Genomic DNA, 26427 nt, shown 5'->3' with positions numbered 1-26427 from the left:
GCTCAAGGGAAGTTCTGTGCTTGGCTTGTTTGTACTAGCGATCTTAGAAGCGAGGACAACAAACAATTTCCCTTACTGTACAGAATTAAACTGAGGAGCAAGTTTCTATCATGTGCAACTTCCGAAAATTGATAAATAGCCTCCCGAAATAGTTTGGGTAGATTGGTTCCTCAAAGAACAGTAAAAGCAAACGAAAATTTCACAACAGTACAGCCTAAAAATTACAAAGAAAAAAAACAACCACCACCATTCTCCCCCTTATCCGTTGCACCCAAACACACACGGCGCGCGCCCGGACGCATGCACGCACACAATTATTGAAATAACGCGGACTCGAACTGCATAACATTTAGGGTATTCTCCCTTCGAAGTAATTCTGACAAGAATTATCTTCAAGTTCCTGCTGATCGCGCGAGCATGCGTGAGCAGAGCAGCCGACATTTAGATTCATTGAGCCCACCGAAGTCATGCGAACTGAAACTTCCAGTTGTATACACGGGCAATAAGAACTTCATCACCAGTTTGGTTTCCGTATGTAAGTGGGTAGAAATTCTTTCTCATTCCATTCTCTTGAATTATTTTCATTGATTATGTTTTTTCTTTCTTACTATCTTAATATTCGCGCGTCCAGTGGAAGTCGGCTGGTTCATGTTACAGGTGCTATATCAGTCTCGAGTATAATAAACGAAAGTGAAACAACTTTCAACAAGCGAGACAAGATTTGATGGACATGTGGGAGGAAAACGTTCTTTGTGTGAGTAACGTAATGTGATTGAGTCAGTAAGAACATTTTTTTTTAAATGGACAATAGGATCAGGAAGGGATGGGGGCGGTCCCAGATTCAAGAATCTGTTATATTAGATCTAACAGCATCGTAAGAGAATATTGTTGGAACTCGAACTTATGAAACAGTTCATCGAGTTCATAACATCGTCCTCATTGATAGAAGGCGTCAAATCTTGATAAAACACTATTATTAGCTCTGCCTACCCACTCTTGCCTCCATGCCCATTTACCCACTGATATGTATATATTTTAGATCAGTGCCATTTATCCACAGAAACCCTCCCCCAGTACTATTCCACCCGCCTCCCCACTCCCCGCATCCCCCTCCCCCTCCAGTGCTCCATACCTGTCACCACTTACACCCAATATTTCACATGTTTACTGGAAACCCACCAGTAATTGAGTTATGTGAAAGAAGATGCACGATACAGGAATATTTATCTTTGAAGGAGAAATTGTTCATATATTTGCTGACGAAAAGGTGACATATACATTGACAGAACAGCACAGTTTGACCATGCTTACACATTCCAACAAGAACACCCATTTATGAGTATGCCCAACACAACAAAGGTTATAACCCATGTCATGCTATACCCAGTGATCCAGACTGTATAAAACAGAAATTAAAGGGAAGTAAACAAATTATATATGAAATCATAGAATGCAAATGCAGTGCACACATTTGCCAATAAAGTGTTCAATTTAGTAATGATAATAACTAAGACATGCATACATATACATAAAGGGGAGTTAATGAAATGCATATAAGATAACAAAATACAAAAATATAATGTACTTTACCAATAATATACTTGATTTAATTATCACATATGCATCTAAGATGTAATCATATTATACCTACATCACAGTAAAAAAAAAAAAAATTAAAAAAAGCACAGTGAAGTAAACATATTCAAGTAAATAGTCACATACTACTAAGGCATGCATATAAATATATTCACAGACATCTGACTTGAAATGTAGCATGTGAATGTCATGGGCTTACAAGAAATAGAATTCTATTTATGAAGACATTCTGTACATAGTGCAGTTAGTGCATTCATATAAATTTCTGCCATAGCACACACATACCCCCCCCCCTCCCCCCCCCCCCCTCCCCACACACACACACATACACAACAATTAAGGCAGTCAGTATGCTTCTCTGAGTCATTGTCCCTGTGTTGATTTGTTCTGTAGGTTGTCCTGAAACTGATGTGGTACCTGGAGTGAACAGTGCAATCCATGGATGGTGAGGGCCCAGCTTTGTGCTTCAAGCTGTTTGAGAGATAACTTCTCCCGTCACACACACACACACACACGCACACACACACATTATGTTCATGCACATACATATTCACATGCATGCACACACAGGCGAGAGAAAGAAGACCAAATTATTCCTGACAATAATAGATAGATATGCTCTGATGTGCTTTATACATCCAGCCCCTGCTGTATATAGGGTATACTCTACCCAACATTAATGACAAAGGCATAAACATAATGGGTATATAATTTATATTAAAAAGAAGCATACACACAGAATGTAAGAAAAATGTTGGGAGGTGACAAGAATGATAAAGTGAGGGAGAGAAAGTGAAACAGAGAGAGAGAGAGAGGGATGAAGGGGGGCATGAGTAATTGAGTAATAGAAATATATATATATATATCAATGTTTTCTCCATTGCAATGGGAAGTCATTTACAGCTTAGTCTTTTCTTGTATGAAGGACTGTGACTCCCAAACAAGGAGACAAGATTGCATATATATCAATCTATATATCTGTATCTATATATCGACATCTATCTATATATCTATTCATCTATATGTATGTATATATATATATATATATATATATATATATATATATATATATATATATATATATATATATGTATATATATATATTTGTGTGGGTGTGGGTGTGGGTGTGTGTGTGTTGCATAGAAAGGGTATAATGTGTATGCAAATAACAAAGTACAGTGAATAATAATGCACAAATATACTGGTAAATATACACATGTATAGCAACAGGCTGAAGGAAGAAAGTACATTTTCCAGTGGAAGCATGATTCCATTGATATAATAGAATTGTTGTCACAAGTGGGTTAGAGAATGAGGGAGGGAGAGAGGAAGAGGCAGACAGAAATTGAGACAGAGGGGAAAAATGAAAATTTGTAGTTTTTGTGGTTTTGTTTGTGTGTTTTTTCAGGAGGGGTGGGGGTACACATATGATATTCTGCTCTTAAAGGAAAGCGACATCGCAAATACAAGAAATCAAGTAAATCAATCAATCAAATCGGTTAAATGTTCCCACAAAAATACGAGGAAAGTTGGCATGTGGCAATAGATAGTACAACATTAGAATGAAGTTTTTCATGAAATTGTTAAAGTATAGGACACTCAGAATGTAAGAAATATGATAGTTTGGGACTACACGACAATACTGTACTCCATGCTCCCTTTCATAATGATATCCTGGCATTAACCAGGCCCAAGAAATACAGACACTTTCAGTCTTGGTCAGGAAATTTGAAGAACACACCCGTAGAGGCATCTGTAAAGTGGATGATACTTAACTGTGTGGTCCCAGTCATTCCATTTAAGCCCATAGCACACTTAACTCTGGTTAGGAGCCGGCCGTGGGCCATGAAAACCTACCGACACTGAGAATTGAACCCGCACCCTCCCAGCTATCATTAAACAATGCTAACCACTTCGCCACAGTGACTAGGTGTATATGTGCATTTCTTGCAGCATTCAGTGTAAGTCCCCTCAACAAGTATTGAGAAGAGTTTCAAAGATATTTGAAAGCTGCTATTGATACCACTGTGACTACTACTACAACTACTGTTGTTGTTGCTGATACTACCGCTACCACTTCTACTGATTCTTTATATGTTATTGGTACAATTCATTATATACAGTGTGTTTACATAGACATTATCCTGCAACATGTTGATAAACTGACAGAAGTGTACGCTGTATTTGCTGCATTGTGTTGACAGAGACAGAAACAGATGTGGACATTTTGCTGGAATGCCTCAAGTGCCAGACCACAGATTTCCAGGCAGTAAAGAGGAATTTGCAGGCTTTGGCTTCGGTGTTCAATTCTGATGGTAAAATAATATCTGCAGCTTGTGTATCTCTGTGTGTGTGTGTGTGTGTGTGTGTGTGTGTGTGATATCAATATGGCATTCATTGATAGACTAGCACTGATTGCTGCCTTGTTTTATGTTATGTTTAGACAGTAAATTTGCCCCAAGTGGTTTTCACACTGTAGAGCTTGAAGAATGGCTTCTTCTTCTGTCCCTCAGCTCTTGGGGCACCACAAAGAAGAACTGTTCATCAAATTCCTCCAGGTCTGTCAGTTGTGTGTCAAAGCCTGGGTCTCTGCAAATGGTTTTCCTGTCCATTCTGCTTTGTTGTCAGTCCATCATTTTTTCTGTTTTCCCCCTCTGTCTCTGAACCTCAACACTTCCATGGAAGATTATTTTAGCAAGGCCATTGGATCTTGTTACGTGGCCATACCAGCGTAGTTTTCTTTTCTTAAATGATATCAGCAGATATTCATAGGGTCCACTTTGCAGCTTGATGGTTTGGTGCACTTGTTCACTGGTGATGTGGAACAATGGCTGCAATGAACAATCCACTGCTGCAGACGTCATTGTAATTCAGAAACATTGTAACTCAGATTTGGGAGTTTTGGAGATAAGTACATAATTATCTCCTTTATTTTTTTAACCCATCTTACTGATAAAAGTTCCTATCTCCAAAACACATTTCTAGCCCCAAAACTCCTTTCTGAGGTACGTAAATGTTCTTGTGAGTAAAACTTTGTGAAGAAAACTTGTATGTGCTATTCTGAAGTGCTCTTAGATGCCTCAAAACACTATGAATATATTGATATTATTTTTTTTATTTGTGTGTTTTTGTGTGTGTGTGTGTGTGTGTGTGCTGGAGACTCTCTAGGCACTCTGTGTTGACAAATGCACATTGTTGTTATGCAGATGGCTGGCATGTGTTAGTGTGTTCATGCATGCACACTAAGGTATTAAAGATTGTGAATGTGATTGCAGGGTCCGCAAGGTGGACTGTCCTACATGCAGTGCTGCTGTTTTGAGCTATTGCTTGTTTGTGTGTGTGTGTGTGTGCATGCATGTGTATCACTATGTGTGTGTGTGTGCAGGGGACTCCAAGGAGTATTTTCGCAGAGTGGGAGGTTTGCATCTTGTCCGCAAACTACTGTCTGCTGATGATCTCCCTGACTATGTTCTGCAGGCTGCTGTCTTCTGTCTGGCTTGTGCTGTAGAGAATGATGGTAATCTGCTTTGCCAGTGAATTCATGTGTGTATGTGTGCACATGTGTTTGTATGCACACGTTCATGTGTGTATGTCACTATGTGTCTTTGTGTCTGACTGCCATTTAAATGGTAGTTATTCTTGGTACTCTTGTCAGGAACATCATCCACAACACAATGTGGCTTACAGCACATCATGATTCAGTTCATGTTGCTTTTCTGCCAAGCCAACTGTCAGTGGCACCTGAGGGTTGAAAACATTACTGATTAGACACTTAGTCATATCTAATCTCAAATTCTAAATCAGTTGATTAGATTGATTAGAGTAGACAGTTGGTCATACCTAATCTCTAAATCAGTTGATTAGAGTAGACACTTGGTCATACCTAATCTCTAAATCAGTGACCTGGTAAAACCTTTTGTCTTCTTAAAAACAAAAAAACAAAAACAAACAAACCCCCCCAAAAAAAGAGAGAAAAATTATATGATTCAGCATGAAAAAAGTTGTCATTGGATCATCTGTAAAAAGGTGTATTCTTCTCCGTACTGGTTTTACTGTCCATTCACTACACCTTCATATTTCAAACCATTGTGTCTTTTTCTTATAAAGGGTAATCGTAATTCTTCCTTGCTTAAATTGATATTTCTATTTTCTTCCTCTCAGTCCTTTTCCCAATGATAGATTCCAAATTGATATAAATTGATCCCACCTTTGACTGATTGACACCATCAGTTGTTCTCTTTTTGTTGTGCTTGTTTAAGTTTCAGTTTCATTTTCTCAGCAGCATAACCCAATGGGCAAGTCAGGCCTTGAGTGCATGTATTTTTATGTACCTATTGGAGGGAATTTCTTCAATTTAATTTTGCCAGAGGACAACTTTTTTTGTTGCTGTGGGTTCTTTTTCAGTGTGCCAAGTGCATGCTGCTCACAGGACTTTGGTTTATTTGAATGACTAGATGCTCAGTTTGATTTTTCCAGGGAAGCTTTGGAGAAAGGGTGAGAGCGGAATCGAACCCAGACTTCAACGGACACTGTATTGGCAGATGGGCGTCATAACCATTCTGCCACCTTCCACCTGCTGTTTGTGTTGCTGGACCAGTAATATGTCGTACTTGATGAATTTGTGTGTGTGTGTGTGTATATGTGGTCTGTGCTCTTTGAGATGTCTTAATGTGATACATTCATGTGCTGTTCTGAACATATTGTCTGTACCTGATATATAGGAAGCACCATGGCAGAACCGGTTAGATCTTGGACTTGTGATCCAGTGTTCACCACTTATTATAGTCCGAGGTCCCATTTTGGCATGTTGTTGTGTCCTTTTACTCTGATATTCCTCACTCCACCCAGTTGTAAATGGCTACCTGACTTAGGTTTGGGAAGGTTGAAATGGTGGAATGAGACGATTGGCCTCCACCTTCCTATTCCAAGCTCTACAGTGGATATGAATTCACTGCCCCTATAGCCATAAAAGGCTATGGGACCTTCAAGCTTTAACCTAATATATTGAATGTGACTGTGCATTGAGTGCACTGTGTTTCAGTGTTTTGTCAGAACACACTGACAAAGAGGGAGATGTTTGAGTATCTGCACAAAGTGTTGTCAGAGAACACTGGGGACAGGAAGTGGCTTCAGGCGGCTGTCTTTCTCATCATCAACCTTGTGGCCAGCAACAGTACGTAACATGTCACCCTGCACGTAACAGTTGTGTGTGTATATGTGAGTGGGTGTGTGTGTGGACTTGTATGTGTGTGTGTGTGTGTATGTGGGCATGTAAGTGCTTGTGTAGGGAGGGGTGGATGTGTGGGGGTAGGGGGGCCGGAGGGTGGGTGGGGGGAGGAATGTGCATGTTTGTGTGTGTGGGCATGTGTTCAGGTGGGAGTGGTGGGGGACATTTGTGTGTGAAGTGGGGTGGAGTGGAGGGTTGATGCAGGGCAACAGAGAAAAATAGTCTTGTAAATTATATGCCATTTTGTTTAACTTACACACAGATGGTCAGTATTCTTCCAAATGGGTTAAGAAAATCAAATTTTTTATATTATTATTATTATCTATCTATTTTGCCCTGAAATATCCCTGTTGAGTGACCTGGGCTCTTCACCAGGCTGAAGTGCATTGAACTGATTGACAGGTGTGGGGCAGAAGCTGGCCAAGGAGTGTGGTGTGCTGGCTGACCTCCTCAGCATTTTCAGGTACAGTGTCACCTGCCTGTCTCACCTTCCTCCAGTAACCTGACACCACAGACCACCTGCTGTCCTCTCTTGTACCTGACTTCACGATAGTAACTGTAGTACCACTTGCTATCTCTTCTTGTGCCTGACTTCACAGTAGCAACTGTAGTACCACCTGCTGTCGTCTTTTGTACCTGACTTCACAGTAGTAACTGTAGTACCACTTGCTGTCTTCTCTTGTACCTGACTTCACAGTAGTAACTGTAGTACCACTTGCTGTCGTCTCTTGTACCTGACTTCACGATAGTAACTGTAGTACCACTTGTTGTCTTCTCTTGTACCTGACTTCACAGTAGTAACTGTAGTACCACCTGCTATCTTCTCTTGTACCTGACTTCACAGTAGTAACTGTAGTACCACCTGCTATCTTCTCTTGTACCTGACTTCACATTAGTAACTGTAGTACCACCTGCTGTCTTCTCTTGTACCTGACTTCGCAGTAGTAACTGCAGTACCACCTGCTGACCTCTCTTGTACCTGACTTCACAGTAGTAACTGCAGTACCACCTGCTGTCGTCTCTTGTACCTGACTTCACAGTAGTAACTGTAGTACCACCTGCTGTCGTCTATTGTACCTGACTTCACAGTAGTAACTGTAGTACCACCTGCTGTCGTCTCTTGTACCTGACTTCACTGTAGTAACTGTAGTACCACTTGCTGTCGTCTCTTGTACCTGACTTCACTGTAGTAACTGTAGTACCACCTGCTGTCGTCTCTTGTACCTGACTTCACAGTAGTAACTGTAGTACCACCTGCTGTCGTCTCTTGTGCCTGACTTCACAGTAGTAATTGTAGTACCACCTGCTGTCCTCTCTTGTACCTGACTTCACTGTAGTAACTGTAGTACCACCTGCTGTCCTGTCTTGCACCTGACTTCACAGTAGTAACTGTAGTGATACAAGTAGTAGTAGCAGTGTCTGATAGTTATGTCCGACTGTGACCATCAGAACAGCAGTGGAGGCAGCTGATGTCCTGACTATCTGGGCTAAAGTTTGATTAAGGTGGAGAGTGTCTTGCCCAAGTTGCATTCCTGCTCTTTTGGCCAAGCGGGCTTTAGGACGGTTGGTGTTGAGATGGTTCCTAAATGCCAAATAGCCCCTTAGGCTGCAGCACTGAGTGCAAGTGCAATCTTGCTGCCAGTTTGAGAGTCATGATCCTAGAAGCAGTAGTATTTGTACAAATGTACATATTGCTGAGCTTGTTCCAGCACATGTTTCTTTGTGGCTGTTTAATTGTATTTTCAGTTTTGATTTCTCATGTGTCAGAGAAAAAGTGTTTCATTTGTTACATACTTAATACTTGTGTTAGGTGGGTTTTTTTTTCAGTCATGTTTCTTGATTCATATTTCTTTCAAGTCAACATTGAAAGCACTCTGTGATTAAATAGGTTGTGCAGGATGTGACAGACTGTGTGTTGGGTTGAGATACATTGCATATTGAGGTGATGAACTGTGTGTTGAGGTTATAAAGCTTGACTAAGGTGATACGACTTGAGCTGTTTTGAGGCTATGTTGAGGTGAAATAAATTGCTGATTGAATTGACATGACAAGCTGCCACCTGACAAAAGTAACTGAGTTGTATGTTTAGGTATTTAACCACTTCACACTTCCGGTGTGCAAAAAAATGCTCCAAGACGGAAATTTCTCTCAGCATCATTTTGGGAATTTTCCTATCACAGAATCATTAAATTCATGTGAACTTGTTATAATTGGATAGTGTGTTTTCCATCCAGAAAAAATAACGGTTCCTAATTGGATAGTGTGTTTGTTTTCTGTTGAGAAAAGTATAGGTTATATGTACTAACTTTGAGTAGTTTGCATGCTAGAATTTTTCCTGAATTATTACCCTCCAGGACCAGATCAACCTATGGCAAATAGTTGTCACTGAGCATGAAATATGCTTGGCACTGAAAGGGTTCAAGTGTGTATTGAGGTCAAAGGACTAAGTTATGCAATGAGCTCAAGTGATGCAAGATTAAAGTGAGATAAGCTGTGCGTTGAACTTTGAAGTAGGTTTAAAATAAAACTGAGGAAGTGTAAATTCCGTACAGTAACACAGAAAGGCATGGATGACATAGAGTAAAAACAGAGGAATGGACTGAAGGCACAAGAGCATGGAAAGGCATGGGTATACTGTAAGAGGGGGCTGTTGGCTGTGGTGTATAGACAGTGTGCAACAAAAGCTGTGGATGGGGTGTACAGTAACAGGCGGTGTTGGCTGCGGTGTGCAGACAGTGTGCAACAAAAGCTGTGGATGGGGTGCACAGTAACAGGGGGTGTTGGCTGTGGTGTGCAGACAGTGTGCAACAAAAGCTGTGGATGGGGTGTACAGTAACAGGGGGTGTTGGCTGTGGTGTGCAGACAGTGTGCAACAAAAGCTGTGGATGGGGTGTACAGTAACAGGGGGTGTTGGCTGTGGTGTGCAGACAGTGTGCAACAAAAGCTGTGGATGGGGTGTACAGTAACAGGGGGTGTTGGCTGTGGTGTGCAGACAGTGTGCAACAAAAGCTGTGGATGGGGTGCACAGTAACAGGGGGTGTTGGCTGTGGTGTGCAGTGTGTGACAAAAGCTGTGGATGGGGTGTACATTAACAGGGGGTGTTGGCTGTGGTGTGCAGTGTGCAACAAAAGCTGTGGATGGGGTGTATAGTAACAGGGGGTGTTGGCTGTGGTGTGCAGACAGTGTGCAACAAAAGCTGTGGATGGGGTGTACAGTAACAGGGGGTGTTGGCTGTGGTGTGCAGACAGTGTGCAACAAAAGCTGTGGATGGGGTGTACAGTAACAGGGGGTGTTGGCTGTGGTGTGCAGACAGTGTGCAACAAAAGCTGTGGATGGGGTGTACAGTAACAGGGATTGTTGGCTGTGGTGTGCAGTGTGTGACAAAAGCTGTGAACATGGTGTACAGTAACAGAGGGTGTTGGCTGTGGTTTGCAGACAGTGTGTGACTAAAGCTGTGGATAGGGTGTACAGTAACAGGGGGTGTTTGCTTTGGTGTGCAGACAGTCTGCAACAAAAGCTGTGAATAGGATGTACAGTAACAGGGGGTGTTGGCTGTGGTGTGCAGACAGTATGCGACAAAAGCTGTGAATAGGGTGTACAGTAACAAGGGGTGTTTGCTGTGGTGTGCAGAGAGTATGTGACAAAAGCTGTGGATAGGGTGTACAGTAACAGGGGGTGTTGGCAATGGTGTGCAGACAGTGTGCAACAAAAGCTCAGAGGTGCCAACTGTTATGATTTCGCCATATTTTTTTTATGCTGGATTCAGTTTGTTCCAACGTTACGCCAAAGTCAAAATTGTTACGATGAGTTCATTTTTGACTATATAGCATGATCACATGCTTTCCTGTCATAACATTACACAGACACTCTAGACCTATTGATCACGAGGTCAGGGCAGTCACTACTAACCTTGATCTTACATGGTGATGCTCTGCTAATCACGTGCATGTTAACATTGAAACAGAATTGAGTGGACCAGTCAGCTCAGTCAAAGCAGTTACACCATACTGCTGGTAAGTCCCAAGTGTTTGTATGCCTTGTACATAAAATGTATGGTTGCTGATGTGGCTTGAAGTCTTAGTGTTCCAACCAAATTCAAAATGTTCCTACCAAATTTCCTGATTGTTCCTCCAAACACTTGACAGGGGTTGGCATCTCTGAAAGCTGTGGATGGGGTGTGCAGTAACAGGGTGTTGCTGTGGTGTGCAGACAGTGTGCAGACAGAAGGCATCACAGCACAGGCTTGGGGCAGGAGGACGTGGACCTCTGTCTGTCCGTAGTCACCGCCCTCAGCATGTGTGTCAACAACCCTCAGAATGGTACCTGTGTTTGTGTGTGTGGTGTGTGTGTGTGGTGTGTGTGTGTGTGTATGTTTGAGTCTCTGTGTGTGTGTGTGTGCGCCTCTGTGTTTGTGCACGCATATGTCTTCATGCATGCATGTGTGTGTGTGTGTGTGTGTGTGTTTGTGTGTGGTTTGTTTGTGAGGGTGCATATCTGCGTGTGTGTAGTGTGTGTGTGTGTTTGTGGGGGGAAGTGTGTGTGCTGTGTGTGTGTGTGTGTGTGTGTGTGTGTGTGTGTGTGTGTGTGTGTGTGTGTGTGTGTGCTTATGCATTTGCATGCATGCTTGCGTGTGGGCATGTGTGTGAAAGAGAGTGTGTGTGAGTGTGTTTCTTTTTTTGTTCTTCCTTTTGATAAAACACATTGTGATATTAAAAGAGGATATAGTATGTGTACATACCCTTGAGAGAGAGAGAAAGTGTGTGTGTGTGTTTGTTTCTTTGTACTTCCATTTGACAAACATTTTGTGGTATTAGAAAAAAGGATAGTGCATGTGCACATACCCTTGTGCATTTATGGATGTGAATTTGTGTGTGTTAGTGTGCTTTTGTATGTGTGTGAGTATGTGAGAATAGTATTTATGTGTACAGGGATGATATTTGCATATTGACAGTGCACTCAAACCTCTAAAACAATGCTTCAGGTTTTGTAATTAAAAACAAAAAGTTTCTGATGCTCCACACAAGTTAACCTCTTTCCCCTGGACAAACAGAACTGTAACTAAACTAGGTCAACCCATCTTGCTCACATTGGTACTTTCATATTTTTGTACTACCATTCAGACAATACATACACAGACAGTAATTTTTTCTTTTAGTTACATTTTAAAATTTCTGAAGTTGAGATTTAAATACTCTAGGCGGAAGGAAAGTGTCTATCACAGAATCTGGGAAAGGTATTGCTAGCATGAAGGGGATGATATGAATGATACTTATATAGTGCCTATCCTGTCAGAGATCAACTCTAAGTGCTTTACAAACATGGAGTCATTTGCACAACAGGCTGCCTACCAGGGTAGAGCTGACTGACAGCTGCCATTGGGTGCTCATCATTTGTTTATGTCATGTAATCAGGTTTCAGTCACGGACGCATACACACTCATGCAGACATGTACCATTTTACTTGAATAACTATTTTGTTTATTAACCCTGCCATGTAGGCAGCCATGTAGGATGCCCAGACTGTTTTGCGGCTGGAATACATTTACTGTCAAAAGAAGGGGATTGGTCAGAATTTATCCGTTGGACTTGGCAGCCAGTTAGTTTTGGAACTACAGAACATGAAAAGATGACATTTTTATACTAGCACAATAGCTACATTTGTACCTAGTTATTACAGGTATGGCAAGGCTGGCTGTGTAGAAACAGTTCTTACTGCCCAGTACAGCTTGAGTTTGCTTGAACTGATTGTGCATATCGTGATGTACATAGGTGATGTGAAAGTGCAGGACCTGTCTTTATAAACTCGCTTTATTTTATCTGTTAATTTATTTTGTTAAAGGGGGGTAGTGGTGGGGATAGGGGTTGTACGGGTAGGTGTAGAAGGTGAAGAGGTAGAGTATGATAACAGGCAGAGGATAGGTGTACAATCCACTCTCTCCTCGTATCACAGCAGGGTCTTTTAGAAAGATGAATTGAGGTGTTTATTTCTCTAACTTTAAACAGCACACCTGGAACACACAACACAATATTAAAACCCAGGTTAAATCAATTCCAAAACATATGCTAGACATAATTACGCTGATGTAACAGAAACATCATTATGTTGTCTGGACAAGTAAACAATTCCACAGATAACCTTTCTCCATCCTGACACACAATGTCTAGCCGTACACTCTCTTCTCAAAGAGATCTATGTAAAGATGTAAAACAAGCTTCATTTAGCATACTATCAACAATCAGTGGCACATAAGTTAATGTGCACCAAATATATGACTAACAAATGCTAACTCCCAGTATTTAACTCCTGTCAAATCACCATAGAATAATAGCTAATTTATATATTGTCATCTGCTTCATTAGCATGGTCTACTAAGTGGAGAATTTCTGCAGCATGTTAATAGATGAAGTTCATTCAGACTGATTTGAATGTAAGTGAAATGGGGGTGTGGGAGGTGTTTTTAGTTAATTTTGAAATGTAATGGTAATTTGGGAGTTGGAATTTTGAATGTGAAATTTAGCCAGATACAGAATATTTATTTGGAAATATTCATAGCAGTCTAGAAGGATGGCAGCAAATATGGTTAAGTTGAATTTCAAAACAGAAGGTTGGAATCATAGACAGATGTGGATAGGCCTAAAAACAACAACTGGGCAACGTGTGCATGTGTGAGGAAGGGGTGACACAATTGGCAAACAAGATAATATTATGTTGCACAAAAATAGCTCAGTCAAGGATCATCGTAGGGAGCGTAGTCACACGGTTGTATGCTGAAGTGTAGGACTACAGGGAGTGTGGTCCCATGGTCAGTGTTGTGTGTTGTGCAGAAGTGAACCAGAGACTGTGCTGCACCATTCTGCCGCTGTGTTTCCAAGTGGTTGTGGAGAATGAGTGGCGCCACCTGTCTGGCTCTCTGCTGGCCTTCACTGGACTCACCATTGCAGGAAACAGTATGAGTCTTGTGCCTCTGTCTCTTTGGGCTTCTCAGTGTGTGTGTGTGTGTGTGTGTGCGTGTGGTGTAAGTGTGTGTGTGATGTAAGTGTGTGTGTATGTGTGTTTGGTGTATGTGGTGTGGTTTGTGCATGTATGTGTCCTGTTTTATATTTGCTTTGAGAATTGTGTAAGTGTATGTGTGATGTAAGTGTGTGTGTATGTGTGTTTGGTGTATGTGGTGTGGTGTGTGCATGTATGTGTCCTGTTTTATATTTGCTTTGAGAATTGTGTACTCGTGGCATAGAGGTGTGTGTGTGTGTGTGTTGTGTGTTGTGTGCTCTCTGAAATTGTTTGATAGAATGTGTGTGCATGTTCTTTTGTGTATGTATGTGTGTGTGTGTGTGTGTGTGTGTGTGTGTGCGCGTGCGTGTGTGCTTGCTGTTGTTTGATGTTTGCTGTGAGAACTCTGTACTTGTCTCATATGTCATAGAGAGGTTTGTGTGTGTGTGTCTTTGTGTGTGTGTGTGTGTGTGTGTGCTGTGAAAACTGTGTACTTGTTGTACAGAGGTGTGTATATGTGCGTGTGTGTGTGTGTTCATGTTTGTTCATGAGTGTTCTTGATTAATTTTTATGTCAACACGCGCTCTGTGAACACTCAGCCTTCAACCAGAAGCGGATGAAAACATGCGGGGGGCTGGACACTCTCCTTCAGCTAATGTCACGCTGTGGGAAAGAGATGAACAGCGACCTGCCTCTGCCGTCCCTGGTTCCCGGCGTCATCAGCGTCATCAATGCCTGCATCAGTGACCACCGTTAGTGTGTTGTATCTGCTGTATTTGTGTCAGTGACTGTGTCAGTGTGTCATGTCTGTATCTGTGACCATGTCAGTGTGTCATGTATGTTGTTTCAGTGACTATGTCAGTGTGTCATGTCTGTTGTGTCTGTATCAGTGACCATGTCAGTGTGTCATATCTGTTGTTTCAGTGACCATGTCAGTGTCTCATGTCTGTTGTGTCTGTATCAGTGACCATGTCAATGTGTCATATCTGTTATGTCAGTGACATGTCAGTGTGTCATATCTGTTATGCCAATGTCAGTGACATGTCAGCATGTCATATCTGTTGTGTCAGTGTCAGTGACCACCGTCAGTGTGTCATATCTGTTCTTTCAGTGACTGTGTCAGTTTATCATGTCTGTTGTGTCTGTATCTGTGACCATATCAGTGTATCATGTCTATTGTGTCTTCATCAGTGACCACCGTCAGTGTGTTTGATCTGTTACGTCTTTATCAGTGACCGTGTCAGTGTGTCATATCTGTTGTGTGATACATGTTGTGTTTTTATCATTGACCATGTCAGTGTGTCATATATTTTGTGTCTTTATCAGTGACTGTGTCAGTGTGTCATATCTGTTGTGTCTGTATCATCTGAGAGAAATCGTGGGATTGCAAGAAAGTGTGGTTGTTCCCCTCCCATGTTTTCTCTTAATTGCAAGAAAACGTTTGTGGGGTACAGCTGTGAGAAAATGTGGAAATGGAATGACAACACTTTCTCACAATCCCACGATTTCTCTCAAAGTGAGAGAAATCATGGGATTGTGAGAAATTGTTGGTTTACACTAGTTGCAGTGTGTGTATGCACATTTGTGTGCATACTCATAAGTGTGTATATGTGTGTGTGTGTGTGTGTTTGTGTGTGTGCCCGCACAGAGGAGAATGCAGAGCACTTTGTGGCCGAGGGAGGGGTGGAGACTTTGATGACGTGGCTGAGCTGTCCCCAGCACCTGTCCCCCCACCACCTGCTGCAGTTGATGCTGACGCTGGGACAGGCCTTGGAATATGCTGGTCAGTCTGTCTAGCCTGGCCTTTGTCTGTTGTGTCTGTGTCAGTGACCACTGTCCAGCCAATGTTTTTGTCTTTTGTGTCTGTGTTGGTGACCGCTGTCCAACCCTCCCATTACAGGCTGCGTATGCTGTTTCTCTGCTGTTCTGTCTGTCACTCCAACCCTATAATTACATTCAGAACATGCTGTTTCTCTGCTGTCCTGTCTGTCACTCCAACCCTACAGTTACAGTCAGAACATGCCGTTTCTTTGCTGTCCTGTCTGTCTGTCCCATTCATCACAGTCTGCACATGCCGTTTCTCTGCTGTCTTGTCTGTCTGTCTGTCTAACCCTTCCATCAGAGTCTGCACATGCTGTTGATCAGCTGTCCTGTCTGTCTGTCCAACACTTCCATCAGAGCCTGCACATGCTGTTGATCTGCTGTCTTGTCTGTCTTCTGTCTGTCCAACCCTTCCATTACAGTCAGAACATGCAGTTTCTCTGCTGTCATGTCTGTCAGTCAGTCCAGCCCTCCAATTATAGCCTGCACATGCTGTTCCTCTGCTGTCCTGTCTGTCTGTCTGTTCAGTCCTCTCCTTACAGTTTGCACATGCTGTTTCTCTGCTGTCCTGTCCTGTCTGTCTGTCTATCTGTTTGTTCAACTGTCCCATCACTGCCTGGCCATACCATTTCTCTGCTGTCCTGTCTATCTGTCTGTCTCTCTGTCCAGCCCTCCCATCACAGTCTGCACATGCCATTTCTTTGCTGTCCTGTCTCTCTGTTTGTCTGTTCAGTCCTCTCTTCACAGTCTGCACATATAATTTCTCTGCTGTCCTGTCTGTCTGTCTGTCTGTCTGTTCAATCCTCTCCTCACAGTCTGCACATGCCATTTCTCTGCTGTCCTGTCTGTCTGTCTGTCTGTCTGTCCGACCCTTCCCTCACCCCCTGCATGTGTTGTTTCTCTGCTGTCCTGTCTGTCTGCCTGTCTGTCCAACCCTCCTCTCACACCCTGCATATGCAGGTACTCCTTCACTGGAGCTTTTCTGGGCAGGCCTGGGTCAGCGTACAGGCTAAGCTGAAAATAACTAACCAGCAGCACCATGTGTACATGTTTTAACCTCTCAGACCAGGTTATTTCTGAGCTACAGACCGTCCACTTATCATACCTAGTTAGCTCAGCAGACTCTGCCTCTGGACTTTAGACATTTGTCAGAACCCAGTCCATGCAAAGGAAGAAAAGTTGTTTTATGTCTATATTTTGAGCTGCCTGTTTGAAAAGTAGGTGTAATGTAGCATATATGGATCATTTCACATGCTTTGTTGCTTATTGAACTGGAAAACGTAGTATTTTTTTATGTGATTATATAGATGTATGGGAGGAAGAGAGAAAAATACTGTTGATTTTGGGATTTGATCCTGTGCTTCCAATGTGACACATTGCCATTAGGCAGGGATCCCACTTCTCAGTGAATTCATGGATTTCAGCGAAAAGTAAAAATGAGATTCAGCAAAAAGAAAACATTTTCAGCGAAAAACAAAATTTCAGCAAGTGGCAGCTGCAAAAGCAACTGAACTGAATAAGTCATATTTGTTCAGAATTACTGTGATAACTGGAAATATTGTTACTGTTGTTACTGTGAGACACGACTGAAACTTTGAAGGTATATGTATCAATGCCTTTTTCATCCCTGTAGATGTAAGACTTGAGGTGTTCTGTGTGAATTGTAGATTTATGATTATGGCAGTAAAGTGCTATTGATAAATGTGCTCCAATTTGTATTAGATTGCACCATTTTGAATGTAAATTTCAAAATTTTCTGGGGAAGCATGTCCCCCAGACCCTTTTTAAATTTCAGGGAGTCTTTATTTTCGTCAGTGGGAGCCCTGATTGGGCCGCCACTCCACTGATTTGTGTCTGGCTGCATGGTGCTGATAGTTCTGTGCTGGGGGTGTGTTCAGACAGGAGGTTGGCCCCACTGACGCACCATTACCAGAACCTGCTGGTGCAGCTGCTGACAGATGCTGAGGATGAGGAGCTGGTGAGAGCCATCAAGTACGTGCTGACCACCTGGCAACACCTGGGTCAGTGAGCTGCTGTCCATGTCTTTGGTGGCAGGCCTCGGGTTAAAAAAAACGATTCTGTCCCTTTGACATGTCATGGAATGTTGTTCTGTCCCTGTGAGACTTAAACATCTGTGATGAATGGGTTCTGTTGTTGTAAAATGAATATCCTGTGATGAAAGGGCTCTGTCCTGTGACACATGAATATCCTGTAATGGAAGGGTTCTGTCATTGTAAATTAATTATCCTATTATGAAATGGTTCTGTCCTTGTGACCTAGATATCCTGTAATGTAGGGGTAAAGCCCTTGTTATACATTAATTTCCTGTAATGAAGGGGTTCTGTCCATTTGACATTGTCCTGTAATGAAGGGATTATGTCCATTTGACTCAAATATCCTTTATTGAAGGTGTTCTGTCCTTGTGACACATTCATATCCTTTAGTGAGGTGGTTCTGTCCTTGACATAAATATCCTGTAATAAATGGATTCTGTACTTTTGATATAGTAGTCTGCTATGAAAGGTGTCTGTCCTTTTGAAATAGTATCCTGTAATGAAGGGACACCCAGTCATCCTTAATGAGGAGTTGTGTGCATTTAATCTGTGTGACAGATCAGCGAGAAGAGACCGGCGATAAAGAACCGACCCATGCAGGCAGACAACAGGAAACCATGACAACCGTACAGCGCATTGACCGCCTGGCCCACCACCTGAACACACTGGAAGAGGACAGGTATGCCAACAGTGCAACAGACCAGGTGAAAGGCAGTAGCGTTGATGACAGTGAAGTTAATGTCGTGGACCTCTGTGAAGAAGACACACTGGACGGGCCGTCAGACGGGGGAGGGCAGTATGAACGGACGAGAGTGGACCAGTCTGGAGTGCAGCAGTACCAGTGTGATGGTGGGGCCAGGGTGCACCCACCTGGACAACACCTGGGTGCACTTACGGCAGAAATCATTGAAGAGGTATGTTATTTTTGTTTCTTTGTTGTTTTTCTTTTAACATATTAACATATATTCTTTGCTAATTTTGCTGCAAAACAGCACTTATTCTTCTTATAAAGATCCATAAAAGATGATTATTAGGTACAGATATGCCTAAACTGTACAAACATATTTTTGGGGAAAATGTAACAGTATTTTCAAGAAGAGGTTACATAATATGGTGGATTTGCTTCTGTTCTAACCATTCCTCTCACTATGCTTTTATTCTCACTCTCAAATGCACATGTCATACTTAAACTCCCTCTTGATGTCACACCTGTTTGAACATGAACACACTTGATGTCACACTTGTTCAAACATGAACACACTTGATGCTATACCTGTTTGAACATGAACATACTTGATGCCACACCTGTTCAAACATGAACACACTTGATGTCATACCCTGTTTGAACATGAACACACTTGATGTCTGATTGTATTCTTCAGGGTGAGAAAGTGGAGCAGTGTTTGTGTTCCAGGATCAGACAGTGAGCTGGGGAAGACAGCAAACTGCACCACCCCTACACCCTGTGTCTGCCAACTCCACTCACCAGTTTATGTCTCAGGACTGCACTGGTGGTGCTGCCAGATGTCAAGTAATGATACAGCCGTCCACCCATCACATCCACAGCAGCCGTTCTGCTGCCAGACATCCTGTGTATGCCCCACTGCCAGCCAACACAGCCCTACACCCCACCTGTTCCTACCTGGACGGCAGTGCCCCCAGACACCAACTTCCTGCCCCCCTGTCATCGGAGGGACTTCCACAGGAGTCAGCAGTGCCTCTGCCTCTGTCTGCACAAAGTGTTGCCAGGAGTGGGGAGGAGGAGGGTGGTGACCAGTGTGCATGGCTGGCTGAGGACCGGCGGCTACAGGTGTTGTCCTGTCCACACCTGGTCACTTCTCTCCCGCCTGCCGTGCCGCAAGCCTCAGGTGTGCCTGTCAGTCTGTCACAGCTCTCAGTGCCACAGAATTTGTCACACCAGTCTCTCACGCCTGGGGAAGCTGTCAGTTTGTCACCTGCTGTGTACACTGCACCTGCCTGCACTGCCTATCCTGGTGCGTACAGTCGTCCAGTCCTGTCTGACCCGCCGTCTGCCATGTCTGCTGTCCAGCCACCTGGTGTGGTGACCTGCCTTCTGCCCTTCCCTGTGCATCACCCCCAGGCCACTTCAGGTGGTGTGGACAGCGCACAGTGTGGAGTCACACCATCACTTACCTGCAGTGCACCTGTGTCACTGTCGTCACAGGTCCAGCCATCCACCGGCCTCACACACTCTGCTCCTCCACTGTTTACTCAAGGACAGAGCATGCATCAGTTACCTGATGCCTCCCACCCTCCCGCTGCACCATTCACATGGACACAGCCACGCACACACCAGATGAGATACCCGTTCCCTCACCCACACAGCGGACTGCATGTGATGGTGGAGCAGATGCCACAGTCCTTTCCACAGGGAACATGGCTGCCTGCACCAGCACCACCATCATGGGCACCGGTGGGTGCAGAAAACAGAGGACCACTCACAGCCTGTTCAGGGAGCATGCCCACTACCCTGTTGTGTAGGGCAGAGCAGCCACCAGCCCCATCTACTGTGCCCAGTGTGCTGGCTGCAGGGTCCACTGGCCCACACATGTCCTGGTCATGGCCCTTAGTGCAGGCAGAGGGAGGGACAGGACCAGTGGCACTTGGCATGGCACCTCAGTACTGCTATGGGGGAGAGACTACATCCCGTCACCCACCTGCCTTTCCACACAACCTGGCTCTGCCTGTCTCCTCTCAGCAGCAGGCTGTCCTTCCCTCTTTCCGGTCCCTTCAGTCTGAACCAGCTGTCCCCTCTTCCTTCAGGCCCCTTCAGGGGAAAGCAGGTGGACTGGTCTCTGCAGAAACACCACTGAACCAACAACAAGACAGGGGTGTGACTGGTCTCCATAGCAGTCAGCGCAGTGCAGGGAACGGTCCAGGTGACAGGGACACAACCACAGGTGGTGAGAAGAGGCCCATCACAGGTAACACAGAGAACCACTGCTCTCCCAGGGAGGGTACAGTCACAGCAGGTGGTGCTGGCACAGCGGGAGGGGGCTGTCAGCCGGACGCCCATCTGTCTCCTCCACAGATCACAGATGCATCTCCTCCACTGATCACCGACACCTGTGAGATGACACCTGTACGGTCCACAGGACAGACCACAGGCATCTGCCACAGTATGCCTGCACCTGTGTCTGCACATAGTCTTGTCACCAGCAACTCCCTGAATGTGCCTGTACACAATCATGAAAAGAGAAGTCCATGTGACTTTGGTGAAAATGTGTCTGTCAACATCTGTGTGGGGAAAACTGTCACGGAAGTCTGTCAGGACAAAGAATTGGCATCAGAGACCAACCAGTCAAGGGAGAGAAGTGATGAAGTGCTGTCCACTGCCTCCTTCCCTTCCCACTGTGCGCCTGCCCTTGTTCTCTCCACACACACTTCGGATCAAACACCAGCCGCTGTGACCGAAAACCCACTGATGCAAAACCAGCAGGATGGTGTGTTTAGGGTTCCCTTCCCCAAACCCTCCCTAGCAGGAATCAGGAAGGGTCTGCGGAGTGATTTGGCCAGTGGAAGGCCATCACATTATGCTGGTGACATGGAGAAATCCCCATCTTTATCAGTGCACAGTGTTGGCAGGAAAGGGCTGAGGAGAGCTCCAAACAAAACGCCTGTCCTTCAGCAGACTGGTCCTAGGGCTGTGGCCACAAAGAACACGATGATGAGAGGAGATGCATCAGTGTCTGGTCCTATGGGTCAGAATGGGATCTCAGGGAGGGGAGACCTCGTTTGTAGCACACCGTTGTCTGAGGGCAGTGCCCTCAAACAGAGTACAAATGCGCATCACACCGTACTTTCCGATCAGACTGTGGAGACACACAGAGGAGGACAACGTCAGTCATCTTCAGCGAACCCTAGTGACTGGTTGAGGTCAACAATGAGGGACACTGCCTATGTGGCTCCACAGTCCCCAGCAGCCTCAGAGTTTGACTGCCAGTTGCTGAAAACTGCTGCTGACCCATGGCATCATGTGCCTCAGGAATGTCAGACCTCGCAGGAAGCTGCCTCAGCAGGGCAACTCCCACAGGACCAGGGAGGGTCTGATGCTGAAGACATCATGCCAGAGACACTGGCAGGAGCGACGAACACATCAGCAATGCTGTCACCACAGCTGTCTGAGGACAGTTCTGTCTGTGAGGTGGTGTCAGACAGCGAGGTCAGTGATGGGGAGGGTGGCGAGTATCATGTGTTGCACAGCCTGCCTTTGGAAAGCTTTTCTCATACTGGCAGCGATTCTTTGTCAGAAACTTCCAGCTGTCTGTCTGGTGAGTATGTGACGGTGTTGTCAGTGTTTTTGTTGTTGTTTTTTTGTACTTTTTATCCAAGACAGGTCTTAAACATGCTGTACAAGGTACAAAACATAGTGGTGTTTTTGTTTTTTTTATCAGACTCTCTATTAGGATGCCTGTTTATTAAAAACAAAAACAAAAGATATTTAAAGAAAATAGATTCACCTTTGTAATTTCCTTATGAAATAGAAACCTAACTCTTGCTGGCACTATCAGTGGAATAGGAGGTGGTTCAACTGATGTGGACTTAAAAAAAAAAGTTAAATATGATGCAGTACATTACAATAAATACAGTGCACTGTAATATAATGCATTCTTTTGTCTGTGTGTGTGCACACACACATCCATGCATACAAACACACACAAAATTGAGAAACATTGATCCATTGAGTACAGATATAAAATGGAGTGCCTTAGTTATCTAGCAACTGTTTGAAAAGGAATGTTTTGCTTTATGTGTCCAGAGGATTGTGATGAATGGAAAATTGATGGTAGTTAATAAAATAAAAAAAAGAAGTTGTGCAGAAAATACTCTTCTGAATATGTACCGGGTACATACTAACATAGCTTTTCTGTGTTGTGCAAACGTTTGAAGATTGATTTTTTTGTTGTGTGAAATTCAAAGAGACTTTCTGTATTGTGCAGAAGTGTACAATGTCACCAACGAGGGGGTGTTGCCCCAAAGGACATCTGTTTTATCTGGCAGCAGTTTCCGTAAAGTCTGTCCAGGTGAGGACCACCTACTCAGTTTCTGTGAGGACTTCCAGTGTGTGTGTGTGTGTGTGTGTGTACAGGTGAGATCCACCAGTGTGAGAATGTCCATGTGAGAACCATCAGTTTCAGTGTGCGTGATGCATGTTCTGTGATGTATGGTCTATGGAAAACCACCAGTTTCATTTCCAGGCGAAAACCACCAGTTTCAGCATGCATGATGTCTGTTGTGCTACTCTTATTGTTTCCAGGGTGCAGTTCTCAAGTAAAGCTGACCAGCCGAACGTTCAATGTTGCCATAGAAACCTGTGGCAGCACTTGCCCAGCCCATCGCAGCATTCGCCAGCTGGAGAGAGATTACATCCGGAAGCAAGCCTGGGGAAGGCAGCCACCAAGAAAAATGGACCACATCCGAGGCAAAGGGCATCATTGGTTCAAGGTGAGGAATTAATTGAAGGTCAAGGTCAGCTGATGAGGGTGAAGGAAAACGAGTTCTTCAGTTTTCAATTTTGGCAGTAATTGTGAAATTCCTTAGACCCGAAAAATTGATGAGACGTTTGCACAAGCACTGAAAGAACAAAATTGGCATCAAACTTTTTGTCATTGCTTTGATTCATGGACCCAAATTTCACAAGAACTTTGCATGAACTTGCTGCAAAGCTTTTCTTTTGCACGAGGGAACTCTAAATTTTTCTTCTCATGCCGTCATATGGTGAGATGATGAAAGTATGCATATTTTTTGTCAAGATTTGCACACACTTATGATTTGCAAACGAATCCAGGAAAGCACACAAGAATTTGTTTATAAAACAGATTAAATTCAGAACGTTATGTAGTAATGATAGGACCCCTTCATCTAATTCTGTTGTCTGTCTTGTGACTGAGAAAAAACTGGGTCAGACGCCATTATTGACATGCACTGTTCACGTGAACCAGTCACCGCGAAAATAACTCTCCTGCTCGCAAGCACAGCAACACACTCAGCATTTATTGGTTGTCATGGAGAGTGGAAAGGTAAAGTAAGATATTTTTAGTGTATGACATCATTATGGAAATAAGGTGCCATTCCAAAAATTAAAAACTATCCAAAGCCCTGATTGGGCTTCTTCATTTGAAACAGTTGTAAACAGTAGGACCTCGATCAGGGCTCTTCGTCTGGAGTGAGTTAACTGAAGCTTAAGGAGGGAGAGTTGTATGGTCCATGGTTCCTCCACTGCAAAAGTGCAATGGAATTTTCATTTACTGTAGCTTCATCTTTTGTAAAGGAATATGACTCTCAAACCTGGAGGCAAGATTGCACTGGATCTTTGTGCTGCAGCCTTGGGGGCTGGTTGGCCTTTGGGAACCATCCCAGTGCCAACTGTCTTAAAGCCCTCATGGCTGATAGAGTGGGGATGTAACTTGGGCAAGGCACTCTCCTTTGTAATCAAATTCTAACCCAAATAGCATAACAGTTGTATCATCTGCTTTTCCCTTGGTCATAGTTGCACACGACTGTCATGCATAGTGTGGTCTGTATACATAATAACTGCAATAGTGGTCTGTATATATCACTGCAGTAGTGGTTTGTATGCACATAAAAACTGCAGTAGTGGTCTGTATAAAAAACAACAACTGCAGTAGTGGTCTGTATGTACATAATAACTGCAGTAGTGGTTTGTATGTACATAAAAACTGCAGTAGTGGTCTGTATATAAATAAAAAAACTGCAGTAGTGGTCTGTATGTACATAATAACTGCAGTAGCGGTATGTGTGTACATAAAAACTGCAGTAGTGGTCTGTATACATAATAACTACAGTTGTGGTCTTTATGTACATAATTGCAGTAGTGGTCTGTATGTGCACAATAACTGCAGTAGTTGTCTGAATGTATATAATAACTGCACTAGTGGTCTGTAGACATAGTAACTGCAGCATAGTGGCCTCTGTGTATAAAATAACTGCAGTAGTGGTATGTATAATTGCAGTCATGGTCTGTATGTATAACTGCAGTAGTGGCCTGAATACACAATCACTGCAGTGGTGGTCTGTATACATAATAACTGCAGTTGTGGTCTGTATGTACATAACTGCAGTAGTGGTTTGAAAACATAGTAACTGCAGCATGGAATGTATATATAATAACTTAGTAAATGCTGTGTGGTCTGTGTTCATGGCAACTACAGTCTTGTCTGTTTTACTATGATCACTGTAGATCACTGTATGTTCAGTACTGTAGCCTGTAAAAAATGTGCTTTGAGCAGAATTGGAGGGTGGCCAGCACAAGTGTTGCTGCGCTGGTCCAATGTGGTGTATGTATGTGATATTGTGATTCACGTGTGTGTTGTGTTAGTGCATGTGTGTGTGTGTGTGTTTATACATACAAGGTAAACGCCACAGTGAATGAATTCTGTTACAAAATCACTGAAGACTGAACTGTAGCCTGTAAAAACCACGCTTTGAGCAAAATTGGAGGGTGGCCACCACAAGTGTTGCTGCGCTGTGTTCAGTGTGGTTGTGCATGTGTGTAGCAATGGAGTTGCATTTAGCAATAGTGTGAGTGTGTGTGTGTTTTAGTGTGAGTGTGTGTGTGTGTACATGCAAAGGAAACACCACAATCAATGAATTGTGTTGTGCTGTCCTGTCAACAGGCCCAGCAGAGTGCCCACCATGATGGCAGTCGGTTTCTGTCCATGTGTGAAGAACGACGCCTGAGGCGTGCTGTGGCCAAGTTTGGCCACAACTGGACAGCCATTCTGCGCAATGGCCACTTTTCAGCTGGCCGCACCGTGGAGGAACTGAAGGAGCACTGGAAAATGCACAACAAGACAAGGAAGAGTGCCATCTGTTGTTGAGCTTAACTCGGTTGGTGGTCATTGTTTTAAATAATTGCATTGGAAGCTTAGGCAGCAGACTTCCCAGATGCATCTTTATGAAGTGAGTTGTTCGCTCTGAAAGATGACTTGTTTGGTTGGGTATTCTTTGTTGCAGCAGAGGTTCAGTTTCCTTTCATAAAGGACTTTCCTGGCATCAGCAAGGTCTTAAAAGTTACAGGCACTTGCAGTATTCAGAATCAGAATAACTTTTTTGCAATAAGAGAAATCGAGTGTGGACACATCATTCACCACAAGCAGCTGCCTCATGTGAAAGCACCCGTTGATCAGGAAATCTGAGCAACACACTCTAGCCACTGTGTTATTGCACCCTTCTCCATCATTGTAATGCTACAGATGAAATTATTTGTTGCTGTTGCACTGATATCCAGAAACTGTATTTTTGGTTGGTTGTTGATGGATTTATTCACATTTGAAAAACAGTTACTTTCCTCAGTATAATATTTCAATTTTCTTTACATGCATTGCATTCATTTGTTTCAGGTACATTGTTCTCCAGACTGTTTAGGATTGGTTATGTTTTCCTTGTGACTTCGTGTCAATCTGTGTATTTGTTAACTCCCTTCATTGATGTTGATTTGCTGCATTCCTTAATGAAATTCGCCAAGTGAGATTGTATGGTTTGTTCAAAAACAACTTACTCAGTACAGGTTTGGTTATTAAGAATAAAACCATCAGTGTTGAAAAGACTTGATTGTTGTTAAGTTAGTTTTTTTCTATGAATGTATGCCTCCATTATCTGGATATAACTTATGTGAAAATCAGAGCTTTCTGTATACACTATAATTTTTTTACCCTCCCTCAGACCTTCAGTGGCAGTCTGGACACTAGTCATTTG

The 26427-nt window shown here is 43.4% G+C and overlaps 1 protein-coding gene across 1 annotated transcript; it reads left to right on the top strand.

Annotated features, from left to right (window-relative positions):
* Positions 1-412: 412 nt before the first annotated feature.
* LOC143286507 (uncharacterized) lies at positions 413-26255 on the top strand. Its single transcript, XM_076594087.1, has 16 exons — positions 413-535; positions 1990-2041; positions 3801-3911; positions 4982-5113; positions 6638-6769; positions 7226-7286; positions 11033-11142; positions 13648-13770; positions 14413-14565; positions 15462-15596; positions 17533-17655; positions 18247-18602; positions 19103-21980; positions 22650-22733; positions 22967-23154; positions 25347-26255. The coding sequence occupies exons 2-16, from the start codon at positions 2035-2037 to the stop codon at positions 25548-25550; spliced, it is 4797 nt and encodes a 1598-aa protein (XP_076450202.1). The 5' UTR covers positions 413-535; positions 1990-2034; the 3' UTR covers positions 25551-26255.
* Positions 26256-26427: the final 172 nt, after the last annotated feature.

Source organism: Babylonia areolata, chromosome 10 (genome assembly GCF_041734735.1).
Source record: "Babylonia areolata isolate BAREFJ2019XMU chromosome 10, ASM4173473v1, whole genome shotgun sequence".
NCBI lineage: Eukaryota > Metazoa > Mollusca > Gastropoda > Neogastropoda > Buccinidae > Babylonia > Babylonia areolata.
Note: the sequence above shows the minus strand (reverse complement) of the source record. Positions and strands in the feature narration are given on the sequence as shown.

Bases quoted from the DNA above. Each gene is read 5' to 3' on its own strand.
- LOC143286507 (XM_076594087.1), top strand. The intron at 7,287-11,032 runs GTACAGTGTCAC...TGTGGTGTGCAG, and splicing joins GACCTCCTCAGCATTTTCAG to ACAGTGTGCAGACAGAAGGC. The intron at 21,981-22,649 runs GTGAGTATGTGA...TGTATTGTGCAG, and splicing joins AACTTCCAGCTGTCTGTCTG to AAGTGTACAATGTCACCAAC.